Source organism: Pinus tabuliformis, chromosome 6, assembly GCF_031772625.1.
Source record: "Pinus tabuliformis cultivar Carrire ecotype Pingquan chromosome 6, CPIR1, whole genome shotgun sequence".
In the NCBI taxonomy this organism is placed as follows: Eukaryota; Viridiplantae; Streptophyta; class Pinopsida; order Pinales; family Pinaceae; genus Pinus; species Pinus tabuliformis.
Genome location: NC_142292.1, coordinates 1,925,059,173 through 1,925,082,747, shown reverse-complemented (window position 1 = coordinate 1,925,082,747; position 23,575 = coordinate 1,925,059,173). Strand labels below are relative to the sequence as shown.

At 36.9% G+C, this 23,575-nt stretch overlaps 1 protein-coding gene across 1 annotated transcript; it reads left to right on the top strand.

The window, feature by feature from the left end:
- Positions 1 to 4,621: 4,621 nt before the first annotated feature.
- On the top strand, positions 4,622 to 8,345 carry LOC149266882 (14-3-3-like protein A). The gene is made up of 5 exons (XM_089431167.1): positions 4,622 to 4,779; positions 4,961 to 5,485; positions 6,434 to 6,556; positions 7,759 to 7,875; positions 7,971 to 8,345. The coding sequence occupies exons 2-5, from the start codon at positions 4,994 to 4,996 to the stop codon at positions 8,028 to 8,030; spliced, it is 792 nt and encodes a 263-aa protein (XP_089287293.1). The 5' UTR covers positions 4,622 to 4,779; positions 4,961 to 4,993; the 3' UTR covers positions 8,031 to 8,345.
- Positions 8,346 to 23,575: the final 15,230 nt, after the last annotated feature.

Genomic DNA, 23,575 nt, shown 5'->3' with positions numbered 1-23,575 from the left:
GTATAACTAGGATGTTTGATAGACATAACATAAATATATGTAGACAAATAAATCCATACACAACTTCTCAATCTCTGGATTGACACTATTCCAAACAAACTAGATCCTACTTACTCTCTAAGCGCATTGAAACTGCCGGTCATGCGAGCAAAGGAAACTCTGCCACACTCTTTACTAGAACAAGGATGAGGATCAACAACATTGTTCTAGACAAACTAGATCCTGGTTACTCTTTGGGCGCATTAAAATTGTGAGTCATGTGAGTAAAGGAAATTTGTCACACTCTTTACCAGAATAAGGACAAGGATCAACAACATTAAAAGTTTGTGATAATATTTTGTTGGTGCAAAAATCTCGGTTTCCTCTCAGGTCCAATTTGTTCCCAGGCCTTTTCACAAAATCAACAGAGAAAGGAACCCCTTCACTCATAAAATTATCATTCAAAATCCATCTTAAATAAATACTTTAGTTCTTCCAAATTTAAGGATTACATTCATTGAGCCTGTTTTTATCTAGTGCCAAAGCACTTAGATCATTGAGCTTGGACAAAGGTTTGGGTCTACAGCTCTCAAATCCTATAGAAGAAAGGCTTGAATTAGATAATCTGGACAAAGATCCAAAAAATGATGGTGAAGCAGAATTCAAGGAAATTGAAAGCAACCATTAAACATTAAGGATTTATATACATATACATAATTAATTGATTAATTAAAATATCAAAAATCTTAATATAACTCTAAAGTTTAATTGATCCATTTGTAAGTGGTATCAATCTTTTACAAGGAAAACCATATACATTGTTCGCCCATAGGCAAGGAAGTTTAAGAAAGATACAACAATTGTTGGAAATAGATAGGCCTATATACTACAAATTTGCATATATAATTACGACATGAATATATAACAAAATCATGAATCCAAAGATGTGTCATGAGCAAGATATTTGACACTAGCACTTGGAGAAGCTGGTGGTTTTTCATCACAATTATGGTGGCTCTCTAAGTGAACAATCTTGACATCCAAGCTCTCTAAGCATGAATGTTGATGCCTCTAGTTGCATTTGATATCATTTGAGGCAACAAAGATGATGTACTGCTCATCTTCCTTTTCTTTTAGAACTCTAGCCAAGAGGGTTTTAGATTTCTAATGTAGTGTGATAGAATTGAGGTATTGTTTTTGTATTCCCATGGCATGGCTAGGGTCAAGAACCCATTGGGAAACCTCATCAAGGGTATCAGAGACAAAAAATGCTTGATGGTCTGCAACGGATAAGGTCTCAAGGTGGCAGATTTTTGCATGAATGTCTGAGGGGGTAGCCAAATTGTATATGGACGCAACTTCCTCTGCCTGGGCTTGAGCATGAGTTTTGCCATGAAGTTTGCATCCACCCTCACCTTGAAGACTATGTATTTGTTGTTATGGCATATTGTTTAGGAGAAAGGGACTAAAAATCGTATGTTAATGAGGGAGGACTTGGGATAAAAGAGGATCAACAATAGACTTTCATAGGGATTGGAGGGAATCTTGAGCATAAAAGGCTAGAATAAAGAAGAGAAGTCGAGAGATAAAGAAACAACAAGAGGCCCTCAAGCCCAATGGAGTTATAGATGTTGGCCCTCGCTCCACGACACATGTATCTAGGTACTAGAGAGAGATACCAACCAATTGACACTGCTACCAATTAAAGTGACATAAATAAGAATATTATTCAAACCAAGAGTCTCAGAGTTTACCCCGGAACTCACATCTTATGCTATTATACATTGCAAAATTTACTGACATGAAGGCGAAGAGTCGACCACTGTCTATTTGCAATCTAGTTCGGAGGGTGACATTACAACCATAATGTTGGATTGTCAACATAAGCGCCTAGTTCCGTTGAGAATTTATCCTGCTCAAGCCTTCATCCCCTAACCTTTTAGACACCATACACCATCACAGTCCAAACATGGAACCAACTCCAAGGTCAAGGATAAACAAATGCCATGCCAAAAGGATCAAAAGGAATGTCTCTAAAAGATCAACAACATTTTTATGCACAGGCTCCCCGATGCAGTAAGGACCAAGATATCCCACTTGTGGCAGGAGAAGGGTAGAATAACATGAGGAAAACCTCAATGAAGCAACTTTGGAAACAAATATGAATCTAGAGAGGGAAATTACCATATCCATAACTCCACAAATGAAGGTTCACACGCTTCTACATGTTGGGGGTGGCCATGCACCCCCTTCTTAAATGCTCCATGAGGTGGTAAGGTGATGGGCACATCCCCCAAGCACTTGGTCATCTTTGTTTCCCACCCCCATCAGGGATTTTTTTATACCAAAAAGAGTATTTGTATTATGTAATTCTAACTCTATTTCACAACAAATACATCATGTATTAAAGAGTTAATTCATCAAAATTTTCCAATTGTTTTATCCTTTCCAATAGGAGTACATGATTTTCTTGAGGAGAATATATATGAATAACAAAAAGAGGGTTTTTGTAGGTGAATACATTACAAAACTGCCCCAACAAAACACAAAATTTACAACACATAACACTACTAGGGATTTTTTTTTAATTGACTTCCAGGGAATTATAGCAGGTCTGATTTGGCAATTAACTTTTAATTCACCTATCTTCAATTTACACCATAGTTAGCATATATGTTTGCTTCTCTATTGAAGTCTCTTGGGACATGGGAATATGCTTTGGATGGGATATCTTCTCCAATACTCTTGATTCATTTCATGACGTTTTCCATAATTTTTCCTTTGGGAGGGACCCTTTGACCAAACGATATAGGATTAGAAGAGAATCTCCCATAAATGAAGTGCGTCCACCTAATGTTCTTTGTCTTACAAAAGTTACTAATAGAGACCATATATCCTTACTTGATTATTTGTCACATGACCAAGACCCCATTAGTACTTAAAACACTTTGTCCTCCTTAGGGCCATAAAGTACCTCTCACCATCCCGCCACCCCTCTTAAATTTAAGTTTATTTAAAGGTGATTTTCTTGTATTTTTTGCAAATCCCTAGAGTTACATTTCCTCATAATTTATAAGCTACTTAACCAAAAAAAATGTGTGGATAAATTTCCCCATTTAAAAAAATATTGAATAAAGGTTAATGAGGATCTTTATAAGGTTGATTGCATGTTAAAAGGGTTGATGAACACTAAATTGCTAAGGACCTCATTGATTGTTTCTTGTTTGTTAGGATGAAATTTGACATTTTAGGATCAAATAAAGTCACTGAAAGTGAAAAAGTGGCTACTGATGATGAGTTGACTTAGGATTTTACTATTCATTAAAAGGGTTGATCAGGGTTTTATTCATTGTTTGAATGGAATTATATATATATATATATATATATATATATAGAGAGAGAGAGAGAGAGAGAGAGAGAGAGAGAGAGAGAGAGAGAGAGATTATATTAACAAAAATTTATTGGATGAAAGTAGTCATTTAGAGTACAATCTAAAGAGATATAAAATATATTGAGAAACTGAAAGATACAAGGAAAATCACCAATGCCTACATAAAACCTAGAAATAATGCTTAATGCCCTGCTCTTACTTATCACCCTCACTTCCCTTTATGATGGGATGCGCATCTAGGGGAAATTCACTGGGCACTTCTCTTTATTCCAAGGATAGTACCCAGGGTAAACCGATCATTTACGATTTTAGTGACGTAACCCAATGGGTATATCAAGTGAGACCCATGATATCCATAAAGGTTATTGACCTAATAACTTGACCTTGTGACCTCTTACTTGTAACTCATAACACTTATTCATTAAAATTAACCCATTAGATTACTCTAACTTATTACTCGTACACTTTCATAAAACTCACTACCAAATAAACAAGATAAAACCACATTTATCAATATGAATGATATTAATCCTTAAATACAACTTCTTCTACAATATCAACTTTATGTTACTCACTATGTGGGCAATTTGTTCACTTACTCATCAAAGATTCATTTTACTCATCAAAGATTCATGATTCATTGTGGTTTGTATAAGGTCCATGATTTTATTATCACGGATGAATTCATCCTTCGCCCATAGAAAGTAGAGATACACATATGAAAGATAATACTAAATAATAACTCTGACCCATTTAAATATATCAAATATCTTAAAAAAAACAATATATTTAAAATTATTTTTTAATAGATAAAAAATTTGAGTTTGGATTAAGAATGCAAAACTTACCTCCCATCAATCTAGTCAAACCACTTCATTGAATATTATTAATAATTAAAAAACATCTTGAAAAGTAACCCCTCCTCCTCACAAAAAGGTTAAGGTTAGATTCTCACGAGGCCTGCCACACCCGATGGAGGAAATGAAAAGAGGTGGATTTTGAAGGGGGTCTTTTGCCTTTTTCAAATTGATTGAGGTGGAAATTCAAAGCCCAAGGAGAGGATGAAGCCAAGAGACAACTGGCTTCCACATGTGGGTCGTCCATACGAGCTGAAGCAGGTAAGACTGCTATCCAATGACCGGAGAAGATCCAGAGGAGTCACCCGAAGTGCGGTGGTAACTGACACATGGCAAGACTAGTGGGCCATGGACACACTACCCCATGGAAAACACCACTAGGTTTAAGATAAATAGCCCTTGATACGCTTTCACTTTTCAAAGCCCTCGCTCCCCCTGTACTGCCCTTCATTGTCTTGAGCTGCTGCTTTCACAGAAATTCCAGTTACAGTTCTTGGTTCTGCCATTTTAGTGTGTTTGTGCATTGCAGTGGCCGTTTCTTTGAAGATCCAGGTAATGACATCAGGGTTTTGATGCTATTCTGTGTTTAACAGATTCAAGATTGAGATGATTCTATCCTTGTTGCGATACTTTTGGTTTAAGATTAAGAGGGATCTGTGTTATTGTTTTATCAGTAATGTTCAATTAAGATGGATCTGTGTCAGTAATGTTTGTATTTTGGGTTTGGTTGCAGAGGTGAAGTTAGGTTTTTAACATCTGTGTACAAATGGCGGCAGCGGCGGTGGAGTCATCGCGGGAGGAGAATGTCTACATGGCGAAGCTGGCTGAGCAGGCGGAGCGCTACGAAGAGATGGTGGAGTTCATGGAGAAAGTGACAAAAGGCGTGGAGGTGGAGGAGCTCACAGTGGAGGAGCGGAACCTGCTATCTGTAGCCTACAAAAACGTGATCGGTGCCCGCAGGGCCTCCTGGAGGATTATATCCTCCATCGAGCAAAAGGAGGAGAGCAGGGGCAATGATGAGCACGTGGTCACCATCAGGGAGTACAGGGCCAAGGTGGAAGCGGAGCTTTCCAAGATTTGTGAGGGCATTCTCCGCCTCCTCGACTCCCACCTCATCCCTTCTTCCACCGCTGCGGAGTCCAAGGTTTTCTATCTCAAGATGAAGGGCGATTACCATCGTTACCTTGCCGAGTTTAAGACAGGCGCCGAGAGGAAGGAGGCCGCTGAGAACACTCTGCTTGCTTACAAGTCTGCGCAGGTATCCTACTGGAAAGCCCACTCTGTTTTATGTGCATTGATTCTAAACCTGGTTCTTGAAAACCCTTCTTGTTTTATGCGCATTGATTGAAAAACCGTGTTTGAAAACCCTAATTTTTTCATGCCTATTGATCCCTAACTGGGTCTTAGAAACCCTCTTTGTTTTATGAGCATTCATTCTAAACCTGGGTCTGATATGCACCTTGATGTTGCAAAACCCTCTTTGTTTCTGAACATTGATTCTAAACCCAGGTTCGATATGCCTCTCATTTTAAACCTGGAGTTTGCATATGCCCTTATTATGAAGGGGAAAATATGCATAATACAGTCTTGCGACCTCAAGATGCGGGGTCAGAACTCGTCCTCGTTTAGATGGGTTTGTGCTAATGTCAATGTTCAATGCACCCAATGGAGTCAGATTCAACACTTTTACACATCGATGTTCCAAACCTAGGTCTGATATGCATCTCATTGTAAACCTTGAGGTTGAATATGCCATTTTTATTAATGGGAAGATATGTACCATATAGTTTTGCGACCTCAAGGTGCAGTGTGGGACCTGGACCTGGTTTAGATGGGTTTGTGCTAATGTCAATATTTAATGCAACCAATGCACTCTTTAGTTTCAATACGCTGTCACACATCAGTGTTCCGAACCTGGGTCTGGTATGCACCGTAATGTTGAGAAGCTTGAGTTTGCATATGCTTTTAATATGAATGAGATATATATGCATCATATTTGCAACGTTTATGTGCATATCAATGGGTTTGAGCTGGTGTCCATATCAACGTGCTGTCTAGATTCAATAAACTTTTGCATACTGTGGTAGACACTTGAAGTGTTGGTGGATCAGCCTGACCCCAACTATGCATTCACGGAGAATGCGTATTGTATGACTCTTTTCTAGTTATATGGTTGTCTACTAAGTTAATGTGTGTTGTTATGCAGGATATTGCTGCGGCAGAGCTGGCTCCAACGCATCCTATTAGGCTAGGGCTGGCTCTTAACTTCTCTGTATTTTACTATGAGATTTTGAATTCGCCAGACAGAGCCTGTAATCTCGCAAAACAGGTTCACCTCATGCCCTTTAGATCTCTTCTGTTTGTGAGATTTCGTTTGGTGGATTAATGGATTTGCTTTGTCGTTGTTATTTGACCTTTTGCATGCAATGGACTGTTCTAGATTCTGCCTACTCTTTAATTCTATTTGAAAGGTTTTTATCAGTGGAATTGATGGATCTGCTTTTGTCGTTGATATCTAAAATTTTGCTTGAAGTGGAATGGGCTAGATTCTGTTTTATCAAAGTGGATTTGGTTCACTAGGCTACCATCCTATGGTGTGGTACTCTGCTGAGTGATTTATGGGCATTGAGATTTAGTTGATAATAGCGGAGATCAGTGTTTTGGGTTAACTGCAGGAACCTAGTATACTCTTTTCATATCCGAGAATGTAATCAACAAATTGATTTTCTGTGCACTCCTGGTCTTGTGAGTCTTATTTAATAATTTGAACTATACAACTATGAGCAGGATGTGAAGATGTATATTTGTAAGCAAGGTTGTTTTATAATGTATTGGAAGTGCTTAAAGAAGTGTGCCCTAGGGGCTACACTGTAAAGAACAGACTTCCTTTGGCTTAGGTGTCATTTATGTGGGGAGCTGTGTGAAGGGTTCAGCCTGATAAATCCTTAGTTAGGAGCTTGCTGCTTTTGAGGACCAATCTAACCACAGATATGCACCTGGCCCTGCCCCTTTGAAACTCATTTAATACCAATGAAGACCGTAGTGATTATGGTGGATGGTTTGGTATCCTGTCAACCTCATCATCAAACCCCATTGTTGACATGACAGGTGCTTCTGATTAGGTTACAGTGCTCATTAGTTTTTCCAGTCCATTTTGCTGCCTCACTTTAGTTTGATGTTCAAACTTCAATGCTCCTCTTTTTGTTCAATCTTTATGTGCTTTCAGAGTCAGTGCCAGGATATGCTGAAGTGCACAGTAGACTGTAGTTTGTTATTGGTTACAAAATTCAGATGCTGTAACCTTTTTTCTAGAAGACAATGATGGAACACCTTCATCTGTGTTCAGTATCAGTACAAGGATATGCTATAGTACGCAGTAGTCTGTTGTTTGCTATTAGTTACAGAATCCAGATGTTTTAATCTTTTCTCTTCAAGCAGACATGGTCTTAAAAACCTCAGTTTATGCAGGGATCTCGTTTATTCTTGGCTCTCCTTTCTCATAACCTAAAGGGTAAATCTTTGACAATGCAGGCATTTGATGAGGCAATTGCGGAGTTAGATACCTTGGGTGAAGATTCTTACAAGGACAGCACTCTCATCATGCAGCTCCTTCGTGACAATCTGACATTGTGGACCTCAGACATGCAGGTTTGTATCTGAAGTTTACCTTTTCGGTTATTATTATTAGTATTTCAAAGAGTTGGGCATGGGATATCTTTTGAATTTTGTGTGTCCTTTGTTAGGAGGATGCTGGGGAAGAGATCAAAGAGACTTCTAAGCGTGAGGACGGGGAGGAGCAATAGTGAAATGTGATAATCATATACTGTATTAGGATTAGGATTAGATTACCAGGCTTTCCTGCATTGTTTGGTAAAGGAGGCCTATGTGCACGATTGTGTTTATTAGATCTCATGCTCTGCAGCATTTAGTTGCTGTCGGTAGCATATTCTTAGTCATATTTTGTTGGCTGCGCTTATGTTGGCATTTTATATCATCTATTTGCGAATGGTTGGAGACAGTGGCTTGGTACTGTAATATCAGATTGGTGGAGTCTATCAACAAATCTGTAGGCCCATTCTGCTTTTGTGTTCAATAATATTTTTTATTGTCTTGATTTAGCTTCTCGTTGCTTGTATCAATGAACATTTTTTTCAATTTATCTTGAAAAGAGCTTCATTTTTGTTCTCTTACCGTTGAATAATAACATCCATCAGAAAATTTGTTTTCTGAAGTGTTTTTTAATATTTATTATTTATCATTTATAATTTCAGCATAGGCTGAAAAGGAAAGTGTTCTTCAGCACTGACCAGCTGAACTCTGTTGAATATGTTTTGCTGTCTTACCTTAACTGGCCTTCTGTTACTCCACACCCTAGAATTTAAGGATCCTGACAATGCAGCTGGTCAAGAGTGTTTTGTAATTTTCCGTAAATTTGCTGAAGCTATTAATCTAATAATCTTCCTAAAATGCTGAAGCTATTGAACTAGTAATCTTCCTGAAAAAAGTAGTTGTTGAGAATTTACTACTTTCCAAATAACTCCAATCTGATCCACATTTAAAAGGATACCTTCATCTGTATAACCTAGTTGGTTGAAAACAAAGTTCATGGATGTGGCTGGGCTGTTGACTGTTTGATAAGTAACTAAGTGAGCTGATTTGTTGTGAGAAAGCAATATTTATTTATTACTTGGTATCATGTTAAGTTTCTAAGAGCTTTTCTTATAGTGACTGCCTTCTATTTACTGTTCGACAGTAGGGAGGTAAAGTGAGCATATTATTATCATAATTTGAGGATGTGCCCTCACATTTCATCATACTTATCAGACTTACATAAATCAGTCTGGTTTGTTTTTGATTCTTAATCCAAAAGACATGCACAAGTCTAGAGGTCACAGCCTACGCATGAACCTTTCAATTGAGTGCTGATGTTTGTGTTGCATATTTTGGAAGTTTTCGTGGTGATAATGTTGCTGGAAAGGAGAGAATAACATGGTTAAATAAATGAGAGAATACATAGTTAAAGAAATCTTTATTCAAATCCCTTCCCTTTTGGATTTGATGTGGATGTGGTGTTGAGTATGATATTGGTCTCATGTAAAATTTTCAGTGTCCTTTTTCAAAAAGGCCTTTTTATAGTAGTAAGTATATCAAATGTGCTTTAGTTTGAGGAAATCTGCAATTTCAGAAATAGGTTTAAATTTGAGGTTTTTAATCTATGTAAGTTGAACTTGACATAATTTTTTTTGAGATATGTTCAATCGCTTTTTAAAATTAGCTTTCTATGTTTCCCATTGGAATTAGCTTCTACGTTCATCATGTATCAAGGCAACAGTGTTAACTCATTGAGTTTGATTCTGAATCATGAACCAAACTTGGCTTGGGAGAAGAAATGAATCAAACTAATGAGGCTTTGGGATAAGAAATGAAGCAAACTAACGAGGCTTTGGGGCTTTGGGGCTTTGGGATAAGAAATGAAGTAAACTAACGAGGCTTTGGGATAAGAAATGAAGCAAACTAATAAGTGGGCAGGAAGCGAGTTTGCGTGTATTTTCAGGTCAAACTTTGGCATGAGACAGTACTTACAGAGATTTTCATTTGTCAGTAAGGTTAGTTGAAGTTCAACTTGTGGGCTTGATGAAATCTTGGTGGGTCCTTTTATATAACCCAAACGGAGAAACATTTGCCATCATGTCCAGTGATTTAATGATTTAATGGTTTTTGCAATTTCTGAGTTACGCTAACATGAAAACATAAATTTCAGTAACTAGGGTTCCTGACAACTAGCGAGAGGGTAAACGAAGAATGTTTTGATAGTAAGCGAAGAATTAATGTTTTGATATTTACCAAAATTAGTTGGTTTACCTAGAGTTCCCATTAGGTCAACTGGGTTATGGGTGAGTAATCAAATTGAAGGTGACATTCTGAAGGAAATCAAATTGAATGCGTAAGTTTTACACTTGTAACAAAGTTGTTCTTTTCTTGATAAAAGATATCACATTCTAATGTTCATCTTCCTTGTATTATGTTTTACATAATGTCTTTCCCCATGTTTTGCATAATATCTCCCATCTCCACTTTTTTGATAGTTGAGGTTGTTTTGCTTAATGTTCTCCTCACTTCACTTCAATCTTCTTGAAGGTAATGATGAGGAAAAATTATAACTTCACTTCAATCTTCTCTCACTTCAATCTTCGGGAAAGTAATAACGAGGAAAAATTATATAAAACATTAATATCCCCCCCCACCCTTCTTTGTGTTTACAGGTGTTGTAATAAACTCAATAAATAAAAAAATATAGAAATTTTGCATCACATACATACCAACAAGGAGTAGAGATGCATGTTGCATTCAACTAAAGGGGCAGCAACAAGTATACTCCAAAATTGCTTATACCTCGAGAATCCATGCAATTTTCGCAACAAATATGCTACGAAATTGCATACACCTTGTGAACGCATACCATTTTCGAGATTGTGTACCATCGCTGAATTTTAATCCTGCTATAGGCATGGGCACGATAGGAAAAGCTATCATATATTAAAATTCAACTTTCTTCCCCTTAATTTATGTTACTGGTTCTCGATTCTTGTTCGTGGTTTTGTAAAATTCCTGTTGAACAGGTTGTATTCTTGCCTCGAGTTTTACATTACTTCCTTTTCTATCATATAGATATTCAAAACAATTTCAATGTATTCAATTATGCTATTTTCTGATTGATGGAATAGGTAACAGATGGATATTGGCAATTTAGAGGGGAACACAACACATTCATTCCTTCGGTTAAGTTACTGTGTTTTCATAACCTTTGCTTTTCTTCATGGTTTTATCAGAGAGAAGGAAAATAGATTAAAGCTGAACGCTTGAAACCTTAGGAGTAACCTTTAATGCGGGTCATGGATATACGGAGGAGTTAGGAGTAACCTTTAATGCACGGGTTATGGATATCTGAGGATATTAGAAGTAACCTTTAATGCACGGGTTATGGATATACGGAGGAGTTAATGGGTATTGGTTCAATGCTGATGCACTGAAGAATTAATGGGTATGGGTTTGGGAAGATGTCAATATAAGGAGAGTTACGTTTTTCTGAGATGGCTCTTCATAATAATCTCGCAGTTTCGAATTGCTGGTCCGCGTAAAATTCTGGCAGCGCCCGGTAGCGTTTGGATGACGTCAAGTGTGTTCTGCAAAGAGAGGGCCAATTTGAGACATTATTGTTCCAGGATTGGGTTTTGGCAGAGTTTGAAATTAAAATAGGTAAGTTTCCCCGATTTGATTCGACTGAGTTTGAAGTTAAATGGTAAGGGTTTGGTTTTGGCTTTTAGTTTGACCTTAAAATAGGTAAGGTTCCCCGATTTGTTTGATTTTTATTTGAATTTTTCCAAAAAAATATTGTTTGTTTTTTGGCGTTGTGATTATGTAATATGGGGCAATGTGGTCGATTCTGATCTCACTAGTGATGAGTTTCATTCAGTGATGTTTATAACTTCCAATTAAGTATTTGACAATACATCCCGTTACCAACCTACTTACACCCATAGCTATAATTATTTTATGTTTTTGAAGGTACTTACAGTCATAGCTATCATTATTTTATGTTTTTGGAGGTTTTTAGACTGAATGTGTTTAACTTTTCTATGTTTCGGAGATTTTTAGTTGAAATTTGATAGAAACAATTTTTGGTGAGTTATGTTTTTTATTTTTGAAATGTGTTTTTTTTTTTTAAATACATAAATGAAAAATATGCTCTATATGCCCAGAGAAAACCTCCAAAATATAAAACAGTTATACAACAACAATGTTTAATAGACATTATATATCAATATTATCACATGTAAATATTGGAAAAACTGCATAAACATAAAAATACATCTCAAACATAAAATCATATCAATACAGGAGAAACCAAAATATGAGAAGCCAAGTGTACCATATCTATTGTCATAATTATGCCACTTTAAACGAATCAGTTGTGAACCGAGATGTGTTTAGTGTTTTTGGTGAGTTTTCTGGTTTAATTTCTTTAAAATCTAGTTGGAATTGATTGAAATTACAAGCTTTTTGGGTAACCCCTGCACAAGCAAAGTGCCCTAGGGGTTTTTCAGGGCGCTGAATCCATATATATAGTGAAAAAACCAATTTAAATAACACAAATCAAGATTTCACGTCAAAATTTTCCCCCAGATTTTGGCACCAGAAAGTCCAAAAAATTGCATCAAAGACAACTTTTTGATGAATTTATATTCAATTTTTATTATTTTCATTATAAAATAACCTGTTTTCCTCTATGAGAAAGAGCCATATAAATGTGCAACGCTTCAAGTTGAAATTAAAGTTTTAAAGTACATTTAGAAATATATACATTAATAGTTTAATGAGTTGTTTTTTTTTGTTTAATATTTTTTGTTGCTGTAGTTTTAGAAGCACAAGATTTATGTTGGAATAAAAATTATGTCAGTTCCGGGGCAGGTCAATTGGTGATTGAAGTAAGATGAGAGATACAAGTTTCAAAACCTTAGGTTGTGACCTGGTTGAGGTTTACTAGTGCAATCTATTAGGAGGTAAAACATGCTCCTAACTATTAGGGCCATTACTTCATAAGATTTGATGCATATATTGTTAGTGATGTTTGTTAAATTTTCCTTCCATATTTTTTCCCATTCTTAGGACTTGTAACCATTGTTGTCTCCTACTGCCATGTATGTTATTGGACATAATATTTGGCTTCTATTGCCATGTATGTTATTGGACATATAATATTTGGCGTAGTCTATTGCAATGTATATTATTGGACATATAATATTTGGCGTTGTCTCCTACTGCACTGACATGTATAACTGAGAGGACATAGGGCATATAACTGAGAGGCGCTTTGTAGCCCAGTGTGAGTAGATGTAATGTAAGTATATAAACAATTTTAAATATTAAAAGTGATATGGGTGATGAGTGCAAATATTTAAATGTTGGTTCAATTAATAATAAAAAGTTATAAGTAATAAAAATAATAAAAAAATATTTTTTATATTTGGATTTTGTGAATAAGCTTTGTTACATATTGCATGTGTAAAAACCATAACTTATTTCACAATCAAAATATTTTATAACAATATGACAAGATTCTAAACCATGGATATTCACTGTCTATTTGATTGTGGATATTATTAACTTGTAATTTAATTAGGCTTTTACAATACCATGGCTTACCAATATCACATGCAGAAAAAAACACAATTTATTTCACAATCAATATTTTAGAACAATATGAAATATTCTTAACCATGGATGTTCACTCCCACTTTACCATGGATATTATTAACTTGTAAATAGGCTTTGTTATATTACCATGGGCCAATACCATGGGTTATCAAAATATTTTATAACAATATGACAAGATTCTTAATCATGAATATTCACACCTACATTGCCATTGATATTATGAACTTGTGAATATGCTTTGTTATAATAGCATGGGCTAATGCCATCGATTATCAATAGCACATACAAATATTTTTCAACAATATGACAAGAACCATGGATATTCACCCCCATTTTACCATGGATATTATTAACTTGTAAAAAGGTTTTGATATAGTACCATGGCTTATAAATACCACATGCCTAAAAACTATAACTTATTTCATGATAATTTTTTTTTTTTTGGTAATTTAATTTTATAACCTTTTTTTTAAATTGAAGCTAAAAGGAAAAATGTTATAATTACTTTTGAGAGATATCTAAATACTCTATCCTCAAGACTATTAAAAATATTCTCATAGAAATTATATTAAGCTTTCATTCTTCTATCTGATTTAGGCTTGATGATGGACCCCCTTTGGGGTTGAAACGTCGACAGAATGAACACGAAACTGTGGATAATCCGGATCATGCCACTGCAAAGAACTACCATAGAAGCCTAAAATCTAACAAATTAAATTAAGGTTTTAATAAAATTGAAAATGAAAATATTTTCATAGAAATTAAATTAAGGTTTTAATAAAATTGAAAATGAGAATACTTTCATATTTAAAGATGTGGAATTTATATAATATAAATAATATTAGTAAGAACCAACATAGATCCATTTTAACTAAGGATCCAAGTGATGGCAACAAGCAAAATGAATAGGAGAGGGGCGCTGAGAGGGAGGGAGATAGTGATAAAGTTGGAGGGCAGAGAGAGAGAGAGAGAGAGACTTGGAGGGGGAGAGAGGGAGGAAAGAACAAAGGAGAGAGAGAGGGAGGAAAGAACAAAAGAGGGGGGGGAGAGAGAGAGGGAGGAAAGAACAAAAGGGGGGGGGGAGAGAGAGGGAGGGGGGGCAGACAAAGGGAGGTGGGAGAGAAAAAGATAGATATGACTCAAGAGAGAGAAGGAGATAGAGATGGAGTTGCTGGGGGTGGGGAGAGAGAGAAGGAAGAAGAAAGACATAGAGGGAGAAAGGTGGAGAGAGAGAGGGTGTGACAAGGGAGCAATGGAAAGTGAGGGAGAGAGGAGAGTTGGAGGGAAGAGAGAGATAGAAGGAGAGAAGGGGAAGAGAGAGAGGTAAAGAGGAAGAGAGAGGGAAAGAAGGAGATAGGTAGATGTGGAAGGAGTGTGTGTTTGGGGGTGAGATAGAGAGAGCGAATAAAAAAGAGAAACATAGATACAAATGGAGATATTTTATAGTTTTATATAACTAGCCTAGATCCATCTTAACCTCGGATAAAATCTCTTGAGGTGCAAATTTTTCCTCAAGCTTTACATTTAAAAAAGAGGTTTTCACCTTGAGAGATTGGATCCCTCTCGGTGCTTGATGGATCCGGGGTTAAAATCGGTCTAGGCTAGTGTAATAGCCACTGCATGGTCTTGTAATTGAATGTTGTTTTCAAGTAATTAGCATTAAATTAGAAAACAATAACGTTATTTGTTATGGTTTATTTTTTAATTTTGGAAGGCCACTCGGTGGTTATATATATATATATAGATATATATATAATGTTATACTCCTCATTTTTATTGGTAAGAGATAGCAATGATAATACAATTTTTTTCAATTTTATTAGTAAGATCTATTATTAACAACAACCATATGATCTTCTAGGGGTGGCAAGATGGTTGCCTTACGTCCTTGGAAGATAAATGTACATGAGTTATGCATGGCGCTTGGGTATAGTGGACATGTATCCCCTCCTCCAAGCAATCAAGTTGGCTACGAAACTACATCTCAACTCTCTCATTATAATGGGGGACTCCAATAACACAATTACATGTCTCAATCTTGACAGCCTTTGATTCTATAACATAAAAACAATGAATCAAGGCATAGGGGTCATTGTCAAGGTAATACCCACATGCAAGGAATTATTAATCATAATGAATGGTACATGGAGGGGTTTTGGGGTTGAGTAGTTTCTTAATGAAGGGTATCATTTTGTTAACACAAATAATTGAATTGATGAGGTTCATGGGTCTTGTTAAAACTATGCTTAAGATGGTTCCATCGATGATAAAAGATGCAATCAAGTGATGTTGGAGGTACACTCCAATCATGATAATTGTAGATCATCATTCCCTTGTGTAATTGGATTGTGGATGGACGCTAAGCCAAAGTGGGATGACAAGGATTGCATATGAGACGTTAATTACACATGAATCACTCTCTTGGTAGGAAATCCAAGTTCTAGAGTTTAAAAAGGTAAATATGTGGGGGAGGACAACAAATAGATCATATTGAAAACATTACGGTATCTTTGGTTACTATGGGCATCTTGTCTTCATTTTGGAGTCTCTACCTCTATTGGGTCACATAGATTTTTAAGGAGGAGACTTGCTTGTATGCACTTCTTGATTTTTTTTATAACAAAAATAAAGCCTTCTCTAGATATTTCAATGGTGGGTAGATGGGGTAGAGTGTAGAATTCAATGGTAATGATAGGCATCAAATCTTGTCACCCTCCATAGGGGATTTGACACTCTCAACCTAGCTTGGCTCACTAAATAGCATATTGACAACATTGGAATTAAATTCATGAATGTAGAATGGAACTAATTTGATTAAAACAATAGATGAAGATTTTCCAAGAAAATCAATAAGGAGACTTTGGAACCATTATGGCTCATGTATTTATCCAAATCTACTCAAGCTACACCAATTGTTGCACCTAGTTGATTTTAATGGCTTAGATGCCACTCGATTACAACTACTCAAGCCAGATGTGTGCTAGTTATTTCAAGAGTCACATTACCTAACAAACAAAATTACCATGAAAGGTTTCTTGTAAAAAAAAGATATTAGATATTGATTATAATATTTATTAATAATTTTAGGGGAGGCGGGAGCAGGAGGGGTCATATTTGGCCTCGATGAAAAAATTGTTTCCTAATTTGCTTGAGGCCTTGGATCAATGAAAAATAATCAAGCAAAGTATCTAGCTTAATGGATGGGGTTGAAACTAGCCAACAAGCTCAAAATCTCTAGGCTATCAGTTTTCAGAGATTGCATGCTAGTCATTCAATAATTAGCCAAGGCTAAGAAGGTGATTTGTTTTAAGTCCTCTCTATTAAGCCGAAGGATCCTTGCCTCCACCTCTCATTTCAAACAATTGGAACTCTTCCATGTGTTCAGAGATTTGAATCCGGTTACCAATGGGTTAGCCAAAAAAGGCACCACCATGAGCCAATGCATAATAGAATTGGACCATAGGTTGGGCTTCTCTCCAATTCCTTAATATGCTAGGTTTTACAAGATTCCTTTTGATTATATGCGAGAGAATTCCCCATTCCTCTCTCCACCCCTAGAGCTCGTTTGGAATGCCCAGAAACAATCATATCATATTTAAGTGGAAATCTAGGATAAATCATGCCAAAATGAAATTTGGTTGGCCCTCAACATCTTCTCGACTCTCCTCCAAATATGGAAGGGTCTCGGTATCCAACAACCCTCCCTTTTCGGCCCCAGGTTTGCATGGTTTGTCCTCAGTGGCTAAAGGTGACAAACAAGTGGCAACCCTTCCCAAATGTCTTCCTCTCTGGGTGTCTTGTTTATTTATGGTTAATCTCCTCAGTCACAATGTTTAGTGCTCTGTGCAAGGAAATGGAGTTATTTCACCTGTCCCGTGATATCCCTTCAATGCTGATTTCTTGCCCTGGTGAGGTTAGATGATGATCTTGGCCTATTCGTTGTTGTTTGGCTCATGGCAAGGTCCCGTCTTCAACTATATATTGAACCCCATGGCTTCTCATCTTATTCAATTGCTTCACCTGGGTTCTAAAGTGGGAGGAGTTGATATTACACTGATTGTTAACATGGAATTGGGCCTTTGTCTCAAGATAACAAGCAATTCAGGACCTTAGGAGAATCTCAACACAAGCATAGTGCTCAACACGCTCTTGGATGCTGCTTAGGTGACATTAGCTCCCATTTAGAAATGAAAGGACATGGTGGAAAGATAGAGGTGCTCCTTCCAACATTTTTTGGAGGCAAATTTAGAAAAGAAGAGAACCTGTCGCTCCAGGGTGTCCAAAGTTGCTATTCATGGTCTCTGTTGAGGTTTGTGCATTGTCTTGGAGGGCGATGTTTTGTCGACTGTAGTCTATTGTTGTTAAATTACTTGTGTTATCATGATAGTTTGTAAATTTTGTTATCTCCTTGGGTCTTTCTGCAAAGTCTATAATGGTCATATTTTTAGTGTGAGAAGGATTTTCAACCCAAGAGGAAATAATAATTTTGTGTGGTATGACAAAGGTAGTAATTTTGTATCTGAAAATCTATGTAGGGGTTCTAGGGCCATCACTAGCTTTTATTAATACAAAATACCCTTACTCATTCCTTTTAAAAAACATTTATTAGTAAATTTGTAAAATTTAATGTAAAAAAACAAAACAAAATCATAACAAATTGTTCGTAAATCCCCTCTTTATGAAAATATAGATTTCTTTAGCACATTCTTAGAATTTTCGATCGAAATTTTTAAAAGGTTACTGTTGCCAAATTAAACAACACCTTTATTTATATATATTTGGATTAGCCAAACATACAACTCAATTCTTTATTAATAAATACATTAAAGGCATTAAGAGCGCGCTTGTTGAAGGCGCTGTGCACCCTAGCCAATGATCGCAGCAAGGCACACAGTTGCACGCAGCGCACCCCCAGCGTCCTCCTGCTGTTGGGGCTTGAGCTCGATGGATGCATTAGAGGACGAAGAGCTTCCTTCAGATCAACAACAAGTAAATGAAGGAACAATAAAAGCTTTTGCCTCTCTCATTTCTACAATGGGCCCGGCGAAGAACAGACCATCAGTCACCAAGTTTGTTAAACGACTGGAAGATATACCTGAAATCTCACTCCCTCCTGCCCTTCCCCGCAGAGCAGCACTATCCCTGGTAGAGCATGGATTAGTGGGGCAGTTCACTGGGCTATGGCCATCACCCAAAACTGTGAAAAAATGGGCAGAAAGGAACTTGATTGCGTCAATAGATGGGGAAATCTCAATCAAGTTTTGTGGAAGAGGTTACTTCACCTTCCACTTTGAAACCAAGGAGGATTGAGATCTGATATTTAGGAATGGACCTTATTTTATGGATACTAGGGGTTTGTATCTAAACAGATGGATGCCAGATTTCGATCCAGAAATGGATGTTCCCAATGCCGTCCCCGTTTGGGTCACACTGCCACACCTTCCCCTTCACTGTTGGGGGGACGATTCAGTGAAAGCAATAGGAAACGCAGTTGGGAAATATATAGAAAAGTGTGAGCCAAAGAAAAATATGCATGCATGCGCCAGAATATGTGTTGAAGTGGATCTCTGGAAAGGGCTACCAGAAGCCATCAAAATCAAAGTGGACTAGTGGACACACATACAACAGCTAGATTATGAATAAATCCCCTTCAAATGCAAGGTATGTCACGAATACAGTCATTTTGCAAATAGATGTATAAAAAAAAAGAAAATGAAAATGAAAAAAGTGAAGAACCGGAAAACAAATGGGAACAGGTAAAAAGAAAGAAGACAACCTACAAACAACCAAATCTCTCTTCCTCGCAGCCCTCCACATCCTCTGAGCCCCATCCTCCATCACCAAAAGTTAACAACCTTCTTGCTAGCCTTAACCCTTTTGAACTTTTGGATCCTTCAGCCCCCCCATCCCCTAGACCAAGATCCAGATCCAGATCCCCACAACATATCCCCAATGCCCCCTCATCCCCTCTGGTTTCAAACACTCATACCCCTCCCCACCTCAGTAGACATAATCCTAACTAGAAAGCAGTCAAAGGAAGTACCCCCAAATGTAGAATACCAAAAAAAAAGGAAGAAATACAAACAAAGAAATCAGGGATGAAGTAGCAGCAAAGGAAATGGCATTAGGAACACAACAACCTATGGAAACCTTCTTAGGAAGGAATTTAGGAAACAACGAAAAAAGTCAGCTAAGAGGGAAAGGAGCCATGCACCACCCAACAAGTAAATAATGATAGCGGTCTCCTAGAATTGTAGAGGAATGGGATCGCCCATCAAGGAAAATGCCACAAGAGACATTCTGGCAAAAAAAACCCAGACATCCTTATGATTCAGGAGACAAAAAAAAACAGCCAAGAAACTGAAAATATAAAAAAAATTTCATAAATTATGAAGGGGAAGCAATACAGGTAACAGGAGCATCAGGAGGCATATGCACAATATGGAAAAAAGGAACTTGGGAATTAATAAAATACAAAAAATATCAGCACTGGATCGAAACAGATCTAATGCAAATCAGTACAAAAGAGAAGTACAGTGTCATAAATATATATGCCCCAAATCATTACAAGGAAAAAGAGCAATGCTGAAACACCTTAAAAGAAGCACTAAAAGAAGTGCAAGATGGGAAAATAATACTAGAAGGAGATTCAAATTTGGTAAGAAGCACAGAAGAAAAGTTTGGAGGAACATATCATATAGACCCATCAAGGGACACTCTAGAAGAATTAATGGAACAACACAACTTGATAGATATCCCACAAAACAATGGGAAATACACTTGGAGCAATAAAAGAGTGGGAAAAATTAACATAAAAGAAAGGCTGGATAAAATTATGATACAAGAAAATATAACAGTAGTGCACAACTCCATAAAATAAAAAATTTTACATACCACAACATTTGATCATAAACCGTTGATAATAGTCATGGGCAAAATGGAAAATTAGGGTCCGCTCCCATTTAGATATAGCTTAATTTGGGACAACAATGGAGAAATCAGTGAATTAGTCAAGGAAGCATGGCAGACAAGAGTAATAGGATCACCATAGTATATTTGGGAAACAAATTTAAAAACTGCAAGAAACAAATTAAAGGAATGGGCAAGAGCAAATGAATTAAAAAAAAAAGAAAAAAGAAAAGAGTTACAGTAGAAAATGGACAACATGCAAGCTGAAAAAGAAAACAAAGAATAAAGCAAACAAGATTACCTAAGAGAGAAGGAAATCTTTTGGGAAATATATAGGGAAAATAGGAAAGAAGAAGAGGAGGTAAGATTGAAATCAAGAAGTTTGTGGCTCAAGGCAGGGGACAAAAACACGTCTTTTTTCCATAACATAATGAAGATAAGAAGAGCAAGAAACGAAATAGAAAAAATTCAAGTTAAAAGCCAAGAGGTTAAAGGAGCAGAGGAACTAAAAAAAAACAGCCTATAAGCACTTTAAAAACTTACTTTTAGCCAACGAAGAAATGGTTGAAAGTGAAGACTTTCTTAAAGCACACAAAAATAAAAATAAAAAAAAGAACAAAATGCAGCAATGTGCAAGCATCCCACAGAAGAAGAGGTAGTAATGGCCATATGGAGCCTGCACCCGAACAAAGCCCCAGGGCCAGATGGCTTCACAATAGCATTCTATAGATTTCATTGGTATACCATTAGAAAGGATTTCTTATGAATGGTGAAGAATGTTTTCAAAGAAAAAAATAGGAGTTAACACCAAATCCTCCTACCATGCTCTTATCCCAAAAGAAGCAAACCCCTAAACTTTCAACAGGTTTTTCCCTATCTCTCTCTGCGATTCCTCGTATAAGATAATAACAAAAATAATTGCAAATAGAATCAAGGAAGTACTTCCAATAATTATATATGAAAATCAAGGAGGATTCGTGTCCAACAGACAAATCATAGATAATGTATTGTACAGGAAGCGGTTCACTCCAGTATACTAAAGCAAGAAAGAGGCCTCATAATCAAACTAGATATGGCAAATGCATTTGACAGGGTTAGTCATCCATATCTAATGGCTGTCCTCCAGAAACTTGGATTCTCTAGAGAAATTGTGGAAGTCATACAGGCATGAATCTCTACTCCATGGATTGCCCCCCTCATAAATGGAAGGCCCAATGACTTCTTTCAAAGCACAAGAGGCCTTAAACAAGGTTGTCCTCCCCCCCCTTCCTATACATTATAATGGCGGAAACATTAAGCAGGGATCTGGAAAATCAAAGAAAGGAAAGAAATATCACAGGGATCATAATACCAAAAGGAGTAAAAACAACAAACCACTCACTCTTTGCTAATGACACTCTGCTGCTGGGAGGGGCATCAACAATAATAGCAAGGAGGTTTAAAAAAGTTATGGATGACTTTTTATAGGGTTCAGGTGGGCTATTAAACAATACAAAATGCAGGATATATGGATGGAACACCCCTCCCAGAACTATGCAAAGGATCTCACAAATCTTAGACATCCTTGTACAAGAAAAATGGACACACTTCTTTTACTTGGGACTTCCAATTTCAAAAGAGAACATGAAGACAAAAATATGGACTAAACAAATTGAAAAAATGAAAAACAAAAGACAAAGCTGGGGTATGATGTGGTTGAATATGGCAGGAAGGGTAATTCTAATAAAAGCACTTCTTGCAACACTACCTATCTATCAATATGCCATAATCATGGCCCCAGCAAGTGCCCACAAACAAATGGAGCTTATTTTAAGAAGCTTCCTGTGGCAAGGGGGGAAGCAAGAAAACAAAAAATTTAGCCTGGTCAGATGGGAGCAAGTAGTACTACCTTATGAACAAGGAGGCCTATCAATAAGGAAACCCGGTCTCATGAATGCAACACTGTGAATGAAAATAGTATGGAGACTAATTACAGGAAAAGAGAGCTGGTGGAAAAAGATTCTTATAACAAAATATATGGATGGCACCAGGAAAAGACTGCTCAATGGAAATATCCCAATAAGACCATGTACCCAAGTATGGAAGCTGGTTAAAAAAACAATTCCATTAATGAGTAGATATATTTCTAAAATCCTAGGCAATGGAAAAACAACTTCAATTTGGGAGGACAGAATCATGGGAAAAGAACCATTACAGACTCATCCAGAAACTGAAGACATACAAGAGTGGATGAAAGATAAAGGTTTCAACACCTTACACTCTATATCTCTTTGGGATCAAAAGGAGTGGCAAGATTGGAAAAGCTTAGCAATCCTGACAGATTTAGAAGGGCAATGGAGCAAAATCAGGCAGCTCTTAAAAGGGGCAGCGCCAATCCACTTTGATGAGGAAGATGCTTATCTTTGGGACCCAAGTGGTGGACACTACATAGTTAGGACTGGATATAAAATCCTTCAGGAACAACCAAATCAACAAGACTGGGATTCTTTGAAAATAGCCTGGAAATCAGAAAGCTTACCTAAGATCAAAAATGTTCATCTGGACTCTACTAAAAGGGAGAATATTGACCAATGACAACCTAAGAAAAAAGGGCTTTTAAGGCCCAACACGATGCCCATTATGCATGCAAGCTGAAGAAAATATTCAACACTTATTCCAAGAATGCACCTTTGCCAAAGAATGTTGGCAACAACTGATAAGTCCTTTGGAAATAAGAATAAATTTTGAACAGCCCCTGCCGGACTTTCTTCAGACCCTCGAGAAGGCCTATCCATACACAACAAAGAAGAAAGTCACAATTCAGAGGATATGGAAGTGCATCCCAGTTGTTCTATGTTGGAAAATTTGGTTGACTCGAAATAAGTGCATTTTCAAAAATCAAATTCCAAGGATAGGGAAGACACTCTCAAAAACGTGGGGTTTAACTTTTGAAATCCTCAATGTAAAAGGAACAACACCAATAGATCACAACACTCTTCAGCAGGAAGAGCGAGATTGGCTCAGCAAAGCCATAATAAACAATAATGGACAAAAAGGAAACATGACGATAAACTCTGGAAATATTTGGAAAATAAGAATGAGTGAAGAGGAACTGATAAACTGGAGGAAAAATCAGAATAGATACTATCTATACTTTGATGGGGCCTCAAAGCATAACCTGGGAAAGGCAGGGGCAGGGGGAATAATCCTAGATCCTGATGGGAAAGAAAATGTCACATATGAA